General features: G+C 38.2%; 4 protein-coding genes across 5 annotated transcripts in view; 2 read left to right on the top strand and 2 right to left on the bottom strand.

Annotated features, from left to right (window-relative positions):
• Positions 1-19: 19 nt before the first annotated feature.
• LOC105314000 (zinc finger RNA-binding protein 2-like) lies at positions 20-6,697 on the bottom strand. 2 transcript variants are annotated; one of them, XM_020000847.1, is made up of 21 exons: positions 6,604-6,697; positions 6,330-6,545; positions 5,813-6,226; positions 5,487-5,642; positions 5,004-5,376; positions 4,889-4,957; positions 4,372-4,514; positions 3,917-4,198; positions 3,690-3,803; positions 3,570-3,638; positions 3,258-3,343; positions 3,173-3,202; positions 3,080-3,114; positions 2,916-3,008; positions 2,768-2,826; positions 2,489-2,621; positions 2,177-2,259; positions 1,654-1,749; positions 679-793; positions 539-630; positions 20-354 (listed from the first exon to the last, which is right to left on the bottom strand). In XM_020000847.1, the coding sequence occupies exons 2-21, from the start codon at positions 6,543-6,545 to the stop codon at positions 157-159; spliced, it is 2,856 nt and encodes a 951-aa protein (XP_019856406.1). In that variant the 5' UTR covers positions 6,604-6,697; the 3' UTR covers positions 20-156. The 2 variants fall into 2 exon arrangements, with proteins under 2 accessions (XP_019856406.1, XP_019856407.1); XM_020000848.1 differs by lacking the exons at positions 20-354; positions 539-630; positions 679-793; positions 2,177-2,259 and having other exon boundaries at positions 1,663-1,749.
• LOC109584936 (ribonuclease P protein subunit p14-like) lies at positions 6,687-7,340 on the top strand. Its single transcript, XM_020000851.1, has 4 exons — positions 6,687-6,739; positions 6,850-6,934; positions 6,975-7,060; positions 7,108-7,340. The coding sequence occupies exons 1-4, from the start codon at positions 6,714-6,716 to the stop codon at positions 7,238-7,240; spliced, it is 330 nt and encodes a 109-aa protein (XP_019856410.1). The 5' UTR covers positions 6,687-6,713; the 3' UTR covers positions 7,241-7,340.
• LOC100633268 (galactose-1-phosphate uridylyltransferase-like) lies at positions 7,221-10,197 on the bottom strand. Its single transcript, XM_003389095.3, has 13 exons — positions 9,974-10,197; positions 9,824-9,907; positions 8,823-8,898; positions 8,604-8,652; positions 8,369-8,555; positions 8,283-8,324; positions 8,152-8,232; positions 7,954-8,086; positions 7,802-7,885; positions 7,706-7,742; positions 7,602-7,653; positions 7,412-7,519; positions 7,221-7,354 (listed from the first exon to the last, which is right to left on the bottom strand). The coding sequence occupies exons 1-13, from the start codon at positions 10,094-10,096 to the stop codon at positions 7,331-7,333; spliced, it is 1,080 nt and encodes a 359-aa protein (XP_003389143.2). The 5' UTR covers positions 10,097-10,197; the 3' UTR covers positions 7,221-7,330.
• Positions 10,198-10,283: 86 nt separating this feature from the next.
• Positions 10,284-11,776, top strand: part of LOC100634407 (regulation of nuclear pre-mRNA domain-containing protein 2-like) — a 3,447-nt gene continuing 1,954 nt past the window's right edge. The window contains exons 1-6 of the mRNA XM_003389104.2: positions 10,284-10,515; positions 10,568-10,697; positions 10,751-10,851; positions 10,914-10,957; positions 11,109-11,235; positions 11,284-11,459. Of these exons, the coding sequence (XP_003389152.1) occupies positions 10,365-10,515; positions 10,568-10,697; positions 10,751-10,851; positions 10,914-10,957; positions 11,109-11,235; positions 11,284-11,459 (729 nt within the window). The 5' untranslated portion in view covers positions 10,284-10,364. The remainder of the gene's footprint in view (positions 10,516-10,567; positions 10,698-10,750; positions 10,852-10,913; positions 10,958-11,108; positions 11,236-11,283; positions 11,460-11,776) is intronic.

The raw sequence follows: 11,776 nt of genomic DNA on the forward strand, positions 1-11,776 counted from the left end.
GATCTGCGTGGGCATATGGTATGGGTGTACTTTTCTGCAAGTAACAAGACCAATAAAGAAAAACAAAAAAAAAGAAATGACTACTGTCAATGTTAATGATACTATTATATACAGTCAAGACTCAGTCTCTCTCTCTCTCTCTCTCTCTCTCAGGAGTCAAATATGATCCAGCTTCATCCGTTTGACCTCTGCCTCTCCATTATTAGACCACTCTCCCTCTCCCTCCTCCTCAACTTCATCAGGATCAATACTCTTGTCTGGTGATATCTTAAGTGAGTAGGGAGCATAGTTAGGAGGAGGAGACATGTCCAGTACAATATGTAACTGATTAAAGGCAATCAGCCTCAAAAAGTGCTAGAGAGAAAGAAAAATTATCATGATAGCAAGAAACATCTGTGACTCAAAATTTTTTTGCAAAAATTCAATTAAATAACAGTACAAAAAAAGGTCAAAAGTAGGTAACTGCAAAAACTAAAAATCTGCAGAATTTTTAGCAAAAGAATGTCTTGCTACATTTTATGATAATTATATAACTAACTTGAGCTGATAGTGTCAAGTCAGCTCTCTCTTGTGCTGTCATACTAGCAGCTGCATCAACGCCTCCACAAGGATCATGTAACCCAGGGTAACCTGTGTACAAGCAATGTAACCACACCCATCACAACCACACCCACTAACCAGGTAGAAATACTCCAGAAGCAATGCACTCAATGACACGTCTGAAAATATCACCAGGTCTGAGATAATTAGGAGGAGCACTAGTGATGCATTTGTGAATTAATATTAACAAAACCTACACGTAAGAAAAAGAGAGAGAAAGAGTAAAGAAAGAAGAGAAAAAAGACAAAGAGAGTGCCATAAAGCTATTACATATAGATGTATGTGTGGGTTTCCCACAAAGCATGCTAAGTGAGCTAAACAGCATGAGCTTCATGAGCTGACAAGCACTACAATACGGTGACTGCAACTTTAAAAAATCCAAACTTGATTAGAATCAGTTAAATCTTTCTACACAACATAAGTACATGTATATGCATCAGAAAAGTTACAAAAAGGTGAATCCTCTCTTTTCATTTTTGACCAAAATTTCTGTACTATAGTACAGGGGCTTTGCCTACATGTATAATACAGGTGTAGGTGATAATTACGCAAAAAATGATGAGAAGGCAAGTGTCAAAAACAACTACAAGTAACAACATTAGTTTAATCAAAAACAATGTTATCATAAAAGAGACAGACTTTCTGAATCCAGATCAAAGTACACACCACAAAATAAACAGTATACAGCAACATAGTATATGCCTTACAAAACTCTAGCTGCTACAACAGTAAATGTACCGTATTTCCTTAAATAAAAGCCCAGGCGTCTATTTCCTAAAATGGTATTTGGACCTCGAAACAAATTTTTAAAATAAAAAAACGTTGGCCCAGAGCGGAATTTGAACCCATGACCTCATGCACTTGACTTCAGGAACTTTAGACTGTATCCACAAGACTACTGAGTCACTTCAAGACTATATTTGTATATTTAAATCTATTGGTACCCCGGTGTTTATTCGCATGCGGCTTCTATTTAAGGATATACGGTATGTGCATCCTCACTATCCTGTGCACTCTTTCTTGTAAAAAAGTGCATGTACTTGTAGGACTCACCCAATCATTCATTACAGAGAAGGCCGCCTTTCTCCGCTTCAAATCAAGGAAGATCCTCATGACAATAGAAAAGGAGGGCATACTCTGACAGTTAGCCTACAAACATGATAGATAATACTTGAACCAAAGTGCCCCAAGCATTCACTCCTTTCTCTTACTACCCCAAAACATTTTAAAGGCATCGGGCACACGCCGCTCCCGTGTCTCTGCAAATGAGGTTTCATCGATTGAACGAATACGACATTTAAAATTGATGGCTGCTCATTCGCTATGAGCAACAGTCTCTTCTTGTGAAGAAGATTTGAATTATCTCTCTTTCTTTAATTCCTTGGGTCTACCCCCTTCTCTCTCTCTAACCTCTACCACACTCGCAGTCCCTCTCTCTCTCTCTCCTCTTTCTGTGCTTCTTTCCTTCTCTCTCTTTTTAAAGAGATAGAGAGAAGTAGAAGAGACGAGAGAGAGAGAGAGAGGAAGGGAGAGGTGTGTGGTGAAGGATAGCGAGAGAGAGAGAGAGAGAGTTAACCTGGAACCAGTTTGTCTGACGTAATGCCAAAAGGCTGGACAGACAAAGTGATGGGTTGAGCTCTTGGCCAGTGAACTGTGAGGCTAAGAAAGAGAGACAGTATGTCAACAAACACATAACACAAACAAACATGTAACATTAGACAACAAACATGTACATTACACATATACACATACACAAGTTTGTGTACATCTACATGTATGTACATGTACATGTACATAAATGTACACAAACTTGTGCTTCATAAATATGTTCATGTGTACATGTACAAGACAACCAGGAGTGAACTTTCTGCTTTTTCTTTTCCCTTACCAGAAGCTCCATCAATAGCATAAGATGTGAGGTTTATGAAGACAGTCACAGTCACGTCTCCAGTATTACAAATAGTCATTAGTTCTCCTTTCTTGAAATCAGCAGAAACATGATAAGTAGCTTCTTCTGTTGCCTAAAATAAAAGGCAACACATCATGCATGTACAATATATGTGAAGCTCAATAATTAAAAGAATGGTAACTATTATCTTTTACAATGTACATGTATAATACTAGAATATACTAGAATATCCAAGAATGTGCATTCGATTCATCTTACCACGAGTTTAGTGGGTAGTGAATCATGTATATCAACCAAAAGATCCTTAGTTGGAACATCTAAAAAAATAAAAATAAAAAAATCCAATAATTATATCCTTCTTACAGTGCACATGTATGTCTGCTTTACTGACATGTGCATGACTTACTTGCACAAATGACGACCAGGCGGATCTCCATCTGCCCCCTCAGGAGGAGATCATAAGCATGAAGACCAACACGCATCACACCCTTAATCTCTCCTATAATGCATTGAAATTATAAAATATTCAAAAAATTCCCAAAATATTCTAAATAATGCCCAACAACATACTTAATTCCTCATCCTTCTTGACAGTGGATAAATTACTATTAATTAATGGATCAACTAAGTTAGGAGACTAAATACATTATTGAGTACACTCACGTAAGTGTGCTGTCCTTCTCTTTAGCAGCGCTGCATGCACAGTCAGTAAAAGTCAGTATATTAGGTCAGGAATCAGGATACTTACCGTTGGCACGTTTCCATTAGCAAATCATCAGAGCAGGACTTGAGAGCAGCTTCAATATCTACAACGGCTTTTTGAATAGCCTTTATCTAGAGGAGGAGGAGGAGGGAATAAAAAAACAAGACTATAATAAAAGGAGAAGGCCTTTCAGTGTTAATAAATTCTATACTTATAACTGCATAAGGTATTTTGTCAAAAATGGCCAGGAGAGAATCTTCCATTCTTCATGAATTTTCTGCCACCAAATGCATTTTCATAGCAATTAATTAGCAAAATAACACACTCTGTGCATGCAAATAATATTTTTAAACAAACTTCAGAATCGCTGGGATAGAGCTGCCCATATTTGGTAGAGACCATCTTATCATCAGCAGGATTTCTTATCTAAAGGCATACATGTATTATAGGCAGTACACAATACGTGTACATGTATACCTCAAGACTTCTGTTAGGACTCCAGTCCTCATTGCTGGGATATGGTTCAGAGAAATGATGATAGTTATGATAGTCTTCGTAAGGATCAGAAGGGTGGTGATAGTAATCTTTCTCCTACACAATAAATAAATAAATAAATAAATAATAATCTGTACACATCAAACAACTTTTTATGGTATTTACATGTATGGCTAACAATAAAAAAATCATTAATTTATTTCTCTTACCTTTACTCCATAATGCAGTGCAGCAATGGCTGATGCTTCCTGTTGACGTAATCTAAATAACTCCTCAGCTTTATTCGCATTTCCTCCTCTCCCTCCCCATCCTCTCCCTCCCCATGTCTTCCCTCCTCCTCCTCCTCCTCCTCCTCCTCCTCCTCCTCCTCCTCCTCTTCCAAAGTTTCCACTAGCGATTCTCTTTTTGTCCTGAGCCATACGATCTTTCTGTTTCTTCTTCAAAGTCGACGCTTTATACTTTTCAACTTTTAGAGTAGGATCATAGGCATCCTGGGTAGGGCATTAAACAGAAATTAAAATGTTAAGAGAGTTTTGGCCCAAAATTTTCATGAATCATCCCCCCAAAATCATTTTTCCAATTTCATTTTTTGCAATTTTTTTCTACTATATAATTATCATGAAATTTCAATAACCAAGGCCAACATTTAGTACACACAGTTCACCTTGTAATTGATGCGGTGCCTGCGTCCTTTGCAGTGTGAGATCCTAGCCAGTTCATCATTAAAGAAGCAATCACATAATTCGCAATGATAGGAGGAGAGTGGAGACTTTGGGTGATTCTTAACTGGCTTCACTAGATCAAGGCCTGCACAAGTAAATTTAAACAGTATAACACAGGTGCACATTTAATTAAAGAAAAGTGTGGCACAAAGCTATCTCTCTCATTATACTATATAATTACAAAGAAGCATTTTAAAAATTAGAAAAGAATTCAATTTTGGTTGGAAATACTCTGTACTATAGTGCAGACTTTGGTCAAATTTTTGAGTTTTGAGCTACTAAAAAATTCATAAAAAATTCAAACTCGATTGGAATCAACTCAAACTTTCTACACAACATAAGTACATGTATATGTACCAGAAGAAATATTTAAAATTGAGAATTCTCTCCTTTTAATTTTTACTAAAATACACTGTACTATTGGATTAGTAGTCTATTACACATTATATATCCCCTTACCAACAGGTTCTACATCAGAATTAGATGAATTAACAACAGGGGGAGTCTCATTGACATTAGGTGGAACATCTAAAAAAGAAAAAAAACATAAAAGACCAAGCCCACAAATACCAACCTGGTTCGGGAGCCCCAGGGGGATAAACCTGCATCCCCTCTGGTTTAGGTTCCAACGTGAGTCCAGTGGAGCTTAGCTTCTTCCCGCCCACAAACGTAATCCTTGGACCAGTGACCTGCACGCCTCCATCATCCTGTGCCTTGACCGAGGTCATTGGTGGAAGGGGCTTACCGAGACGACGGAACAGAGCAACAGTCTTCAAGTGTTTGCTGCCTCTAACATGTGCTAGGAAGCTGTCCTTGCTTGAACAGATAATGTCGCAAACGTCACATTTAAGTGAAGGATCATTGGTCCCAGGTGGAGCAGAGTTTGCTTTCTGCTGCAGCTGGAGACGCCTCTTATGGTTCTTACCCTCCAAATGAGTCTTATAAGTCTAGAAGAGAAAGGGAAGAAGCAGAGAGAGAGAGAGTGAGGAGAGAGAGAGAGAGATGCATGTAGAATGAAGTAGAGAGAAGGGTAGAAGAGCGATAAAGGGACACTTACCAAGGTAGAGCCACATCCAACTTTACAGACTTCACAATAATAATTCTGCTCTGAATCATAAGTCTTCTTCTTCAGAAAGTTCTTTTCAGCCTGTGTCTTTACTTTGCCTCCTCCTCCTCCTCCTCTTTCACGAGCACTAACATAATCCTGGATAATCTGCATGATAAATAATAATAATAATATTAATAATAATAATAATAATAATAATAGTAATAATAATAATAATAATAATAAGAATGTAAAGACAGTGATAGGATGAGAAAGAGATAGAAGGGAAAGAGAGAGGGGAGAGAGAGAGTAGGAATTTACATTGACTTCTTCTTTACCTTCTGTTGCTGTGGAGTCATTGATGAAAATGAACCAGAAGTAGGAGTTGATGTGGCCATGGAATAGCTCCCATAATTAGTGACAGAACTAGTCTGAGAATATGAAGTCAAGGTCTGAGGCTGATAGGAACCAGTCCCGGACTGAGAATATGAAGTATAGGTCTGAGGCTGATAAGAACCAGTACCAGTCTGAGAATATGAAGTATAGGTCTGAGACTGAAAGGAACCAGTCTGAGAATATGAAGTATGTGCTTGAGAATATGAAGTGGATACGGTCGGAGGTGCTGTAGTCGTTTGAGGCTGATAAGAATAGGAACCAACCCGTGCATACTGATAATAATCAGTCGGATACATTACAGAGGGGGTGGGGTTTGAGGAAGTTGTAGGCGTGGCATAACTTTGAGCAGTCCCAGCCTACAAAAAATTGCTATTATAAGCATTTAATCATTGTAAATTTTGAAGAAAAAAACGAATAAATAATTTGGGCAACACAATATGCAGAGTACCCCTCACTTACCGCATATTGAGAGTTTACTGCTGCTTGTTGTTGCTGATAGTAATTGTACCCATATCCTTGATTAACACTCCCTCCATAGCCAACAGAAGCCGAAGCAACAGGAGGTGGAGGTGGCATCACCTGTTGACCTGAAGCTCCACCCCCTGCTCCGCCCCCATAGCCATAATTAGCGTATAAGGAACTTTGACCATAGCCGTAGCCATAATTACTGGACATCTATAGAAGTATAGCAGAGTTTTGTGAGCTTTGGAATAGATTTGTGGACTTTTCTTACCTTTAATGAAACTCTTGGTGGAGAAAAACACTCACTCTCAATCTCCCATGCACATACAACAGCTTAAGCTAGTGCGCATGCGCACACCTGAAGCCCCCACGTGGTAAGGAATGGTCACCCACCTTAGACTCTCAATGTACATTAAAACCTTAAATTTTCTTTTTTCTCAGCCCCCTCTCTCTTTCTTACCTCAGCTACACACACCAAGAGACTCACACTTGACCATATTCTATTTCTTCATTGTAGTTTCTTTGAAGAACCCAATGAAAGATTTACTATAGAAAATTTCGATTTCCTTCTGACAAAAGCTCTTCAAGACTTGCATGGACAGGTACACTGTGCCTTCATGTTTTGATTTATGCTACACATAGGTTGGGGCTGCAATAACGATTAATGTTATAGAATACAGTGTCATTGCTTCTAACGAATATTCTGTTCTCATTTCGTGTCCGAAAAAGTAAATTGATGAAGTTAAAATTTATACGTCATTTTTTCTTCTAATAGAAATCTAATGAAGGTGTGGAGCTCGCTGACACTCACCGGTACATACCAGTCTAACAGATGTGCTGTTATTGTAAAAAATGTGACCATAACACCATCAGAAACCTTAAATGATATTGAAGTACAACAATCATGACAGCTTTCTTTATTATAAAATGGCGGTTAGCATTTTACATATGTACAAAAAATAGCACAAAATAAATTAATCTACATAATATGTCTACATCTACTTTTGCTCTTCTTGTTTCACCTGGATTGAATTAAAATATACGAGATAATGTTATTATTCAAAACTATGGTGTTATACTTTGTAATGGATATTGGGTAGGGATCTTAGTTTCTCGGCTGCTTGTTCGGCTGTGAGGTCTCTTTGTGGCTGTCCTAGCATCTCAAATCCCACCATAAACTTCCTCACCTAAGATTGAAAAAAAAAACCAAATTCAATTGCTATTAGCTCAATCTTTGCAAAGTACAGTAATAAGGAATAAGTTACATACTGTAGCTGATCTCAGCAACGGTGGATAATAAATAGCATGTAACTGCCAATGACTACAACAGAGTGAAAAGGAGTGAGAGTCATATTATGTGAGACATTTCTTACCTGCAGTCCTCCTTTAAGTATGATCCAGTTGGTGCCCCTAGAGACATGTGTACATTACAATTATGCATGTACATTCATTGGTTATTTTATTATTACCATGCCATCCCATAGAATAAGGGAAAGAGCACTCAAAGAGGTTATCATACTTGATAAGAAATTCTTTCATCACTTCAGCCAGACCTACATCAAGAAGATATATTCGAAAAGCATAGGCTGTATAGAATTCTAACATTTATGTATTTTCTCACTTGTTCTTTCTTCGCTGGTGAGGTCGGGTAAACGAAGAACATGTCTCTTTGGCAGAAGCATGACTTGATAAGGCCATGATGCCCAGTAAGGGACCACAGCTAACCAATGAGGATTCTCAGCTATAACACGCTCCTATAGTGTAGAATAAAAAAATAGTAACAATGTAGATTGTGATACAAGTGTGTTAATACTAATACCTTTTCTTTCATTTCCAATTCAACATAATCGAGAAGAAGCTGCTTCCCATGTTCCTTGTAGTACGCTCTCTGATTGGTATCCTAGCAGAAAAAAAAGCAATGAACTTATAATTTAAAATGGAGGCTCATACTGATTTCTGAGCTTCGTTGGGTAAAAACTGACAAGCCCATATCTTTAAAAATTAACAAATAAAGTATAAATAAAACGACAGTATACTTGACAGTGTGGGTGTGGGTTGGAGCATCCCATCATCTTTCCTTTGTTCTCAAACACTTGCACCCACTCATGGGTGGAGCCTAAGTCCTCTGTCTGAACTGCCCACTCATCAATGACCTTTGTTATATCAGGCGTGGTCATTAGAGGTAGAGTAACGTCAGAGCGTGGGTGGAAACACATGACACGACTAAAAGAGGAGGAGGTAAGCATGTGATAATTATGTGATTGTGATTACCATGAGCCGCCAGCCGGGGCAGCCTGAAGGAGTGGATGCTTTGAAGGACCTGAATATAAAAAGAGAAAACGCCAAAGCTTTAGTTATTGAAATCAGCTCAAACTTTCTACATTATATTATGCATCGGAAAATTTAATAATCTGTACATATTTTTAGAGCAACTTTTAAAATTTGTAAAGTATAATTTAATTTTGATGCATGCACACATGTACACAATACCTGGCTCAGGAGTTCCTCTGAGCATTGCTGGGAAGTCGTTTCCAAAAACAAAAGTGTTCTGATAGTCAGGATTAACCTATTAAAGCACAAGTTGAAATCTACACTGAGAATAATAATTCAAGGAAGTCTATTCACATAGGATTTTGGCATAATGCTCATGCAGCTTTTTGTCAGTCGATTGTAAAGTTGCTCAAAAATCAGGCCCAAAGACCCAGTAATAGAGTATAGGTGATTCTGGCAAAAATCACAAGGAGAAAATTCTCCGTTTTTATAACTTTATCTGATACATATACATGCTCTTGTGCTGTGTAGCAAGTTTGAGCTGATTCCGATCAAGTTTGGATTTTTTATGAATTTTTAAAGTTACTCAAAAATTGGGCCAAAGTCCCTGTACTATAGTACAGGGTCTTTGGCCAAATTTCACCAAAAATGACTAGGAGAGAATTCTTCATTTTTGTAATATTTCTTGATACATATACATGTTCTTATGTTGTGTAGCAAGTTTGAGCTGATTCTGATCAAGTTTGGATTTTTTTACAAATTTTTAAAGTTGCTCAAAAATCAGGCAAAAGTCCCTGTACTATAGTACAGGGTCATCCATCAAATTTCACCAAAAATGAAAAGGAGAGAATTCACCATTTTTATAACTCTTTCTGATACATATACATGCACTTATGTTGCATAGAAACTTTGAGCTGATTCCAACCATATTTGAATTTTTTATGAATTTTTGAAGTTGCTCAAAAATTGGGCCATGGCTACATCTCGGGCTATATATGCATTAAGGCGGATTTACAATATTACGCTAGTCCTGACGTTACGTTGACGCTGGAATAGAATCTGGTTCTATTCCAGCGGAAAGCATGCGTCAAAAGGTCAAATCGCCCACGCTTTTGATTAAAAATTGACGGTACGCTGGCCTAATGTCATATTGTAAATCCGCCTTTAATTGGAAACCCTGTCTATTCTATCATTGCAATACATGCATTTGATCAACTCACCTCATCGTTAGCTCTGACTGCCCTTGGACACAAAGGATTCTTTGGGTCCCATGGAGGAACGACCTCATCTTGACCTTTTTCCACCTAAAGGAAGAAAAGGGAGCAGCCCCTCCCATTAGCGTGGGCGTGGCTGAGACAAACTCAACTGACCTGTCCTTTCCACGGTCTCTTGAGCCTGTGAGGAGAAACGAGGACCCATTCGCCGGAGAGAGGGTTGTAACGCATGTGAGGGTGCTCCTTGGGATCAAAGGGAGCTGGTGAAGAATCCGCCATTGTGATTGTTGCTTTAGTTCCGTACACTTCCGGACATGCATCTTCTTGTACAATGTACAGTCTTATTGATTAATTTGAATTTATTTTCCTCATTTTTTCTTTACATGACTGCACATTAAAAACCATTCTAAAACCTCTACATGTTTGTTTTCTACACTCAAAATAGCTCCTGTTTTCAACTCTATGCAAATGCTAACCATTCCGTGCATCCTCGCGTAACTACCGTAAACTACGCCTCTCAGCGTGTATATATGGTAGGTAGTATTAAATGTCTTCTTTCTCAAAGTCAGCTTTGGAGGAGAAGTTGAGACGTCTCACATCCTCACAGGAAAGCATAGAGACCCTCTCTCTGTGGATAATACATCACAAAGCCAATGCTTCAGTCATTGCAGAAACCTGGTCTGAAACCTTCTATCAAAGTACTGGTGATTTATACATGTCACGTGACCAATTGCCACTCCCATTTTACAGCTGACCCAGATAGAAAGATACTTCTCTTTTACCTCATAAATGATGTGCTTCAAAACAGTCGCCGGAAAGGCGTTACGGTTTTCTCCGAAATTTTCAGTAGCCGCCTCAAACAGGCAACATTTTTAGTCAGGTATGATATAAGGGTAGGTAATGCCACGCCTACTTTTAATTGGTTTTTTGCAGAGGGTTAAAGATTCAGACTTCAGTGGAAAGAATTATCCATATATGGAGAGAGAGGCGTGTCTTTGAAGAGGAGTACTTAAACGAACTTGATGAGATATTAGGTACATGTACATGTAGTATATTCATCACATGATTGTCATGTGATCTTTTATGTGTGTATTAGAAAGTAAAAATGTAGCAGCTCAGTCGGAAAAAATTGATTTTAAGGTTAGTTTAACCAACCCGCATGCCATACATGTACATGTACATGCAGTTATTGTCATTTTCTTGTTTGGAGGTTTGGGTAATTGGATTACAGTGTTATGTGTTTACTTGTACTTTATGTATCTCTATAACTCTCTACTTTACGTGTGTTCAGATTTCTTTGCTGGAAGACTCCTTGGTTGAGTTGGGGAAGTTTGAAGGAGAAATGAAGATCAAGTCGTCGGCTTTGTCTCAGCTCCCCATTGATGTATCTAGCACTAGTAGTCTCTCTCAGTTAAAGGGTATGAGGAAGTCTTTGACCCATCATTCATTTATTTGTCTCTTTTTAGATAAATCTGCAGGGGCTCAGTTCAAACAGGATTTCAACAACGCATCCGTTAAGCTTCAAGAGTTCACAGAGTGTACTGCCATTGAGGTGACAGAGAGGAAGAACGTGATTGATTTAATAAAAGACTGCAAGACGTATCACAAACAGCATAAAAGGGAGTTGGAGAGACTCTTAAAGGTACACGTATTTTATTCAGCTTTAAATTTATTACTGTAGGACAACTAATTTTCGCGAATGCTAATAAGAATTTCCATGGAAACGGTTTAGATAGTTGCTATGGCGATTGACCACGTATTTATACATTTTACAGTGTCCAGCAGCTAATCAGCTATCTTTAGCAGCTTTAGTGGAGCCATCCAGCTCTCTTATCCCGTTATATTCTTGTGTAGACCACTACCTTCGAGTTCTTTGCTGCAAAATCAGTGCTGGTCCGTCGGTCATAATTATAAACCACACCCAAATCAATAAACATTATGTTTATTGATTTGGGTGTG

Source organism: Amphimedon queenslandica, unplaced genomic scaffold (assembly GCF_000090795.2).
Source record: "Amphimedon queenslandica unplaced genomic scaffold, v1.1 AMPQUscaffold_13148, whole genome shotgun sequence".
Classification (NCBI taxonomy): Eukaryota; Metazoa; Porifera; class Demospongiae; order Haplosclerida; family Niphatidae; genus Amphimedon; species Amphimedon queenslandica.

What these genes read in the sequence shown, in the direction of transcription:
- LOC109584936 (XM_020000851.1), top strand. Translation starts at nt 6,714, where the DNA reads ATGGTCACCCACCTTAGACTCTCAAT. An exon ending in ACCCACCTTAGACTCTCAAT is followed by an intron (nt 6,740 to 6,849) that starts GTACATTAAAAC and finishes TCTTCATTGTAG; the next exon opens with TTTCTTTGAAGAACCCAATG. An exon ending in CTCATTTCGTGTCCGAAAAA is followed by an intron (nt 7,061 to 7,107) that starts GTAAATTGATGA and finishes TTCTTCTAATAG; the next exon opens with AAATCTAATGAAGGTGTGGA.
- LOC100633268 (XM_003389095.3), bottom strand. Translation starts at nt 10,096, where the DNA reads ATGGCGGATTCTTCACCAGCTCCCTTTGATCCCAAGGAGCACCCTCAC. An exon ending in CAGTCAGAGCTAACGATGAG is followed by an intron (nt 8,899 to 9,823) that starts GTGAGTTGATCA and finishes GTGCTTTAATAG; the next exon opens with GTTAATCCTGACTATCAGAA. An exon ending in CAGAGGAACTCCTGAGCCAG is followed by an intron (nt 8,653 to 8,822) that starts GTATTGTGTACA and finishes TTTTATATTCAG; the next exon opens with GTCCTTCAAAGCATCCACTC.
- LOC105314000 (XM_020000847.1), bottom strand. Translation starts at nt 6,545, where the DNA reads ATGTCCAGTAATTATGGCTACGGCTATGGTCAAAGTTCCTTATACGCT. An exon ending in TTCTGATGTAGAACCTGTTG is followed by an intron (nt 4,515 to 4,888) that starts GTAAGGGGATAT and finishes TTACTTGTGCAG; the next exon opens with GCCTTGATCTAGTGAAGCCA. An exon ending in CACTACCCACTAAACTCGTG is followed by an intron (nt 2,622 to 2,767) that starts GTAAGATGAATC and finishes CTTTTATTTTAG; the next exon opens with GCAACAGAAGAAGCTACTTA.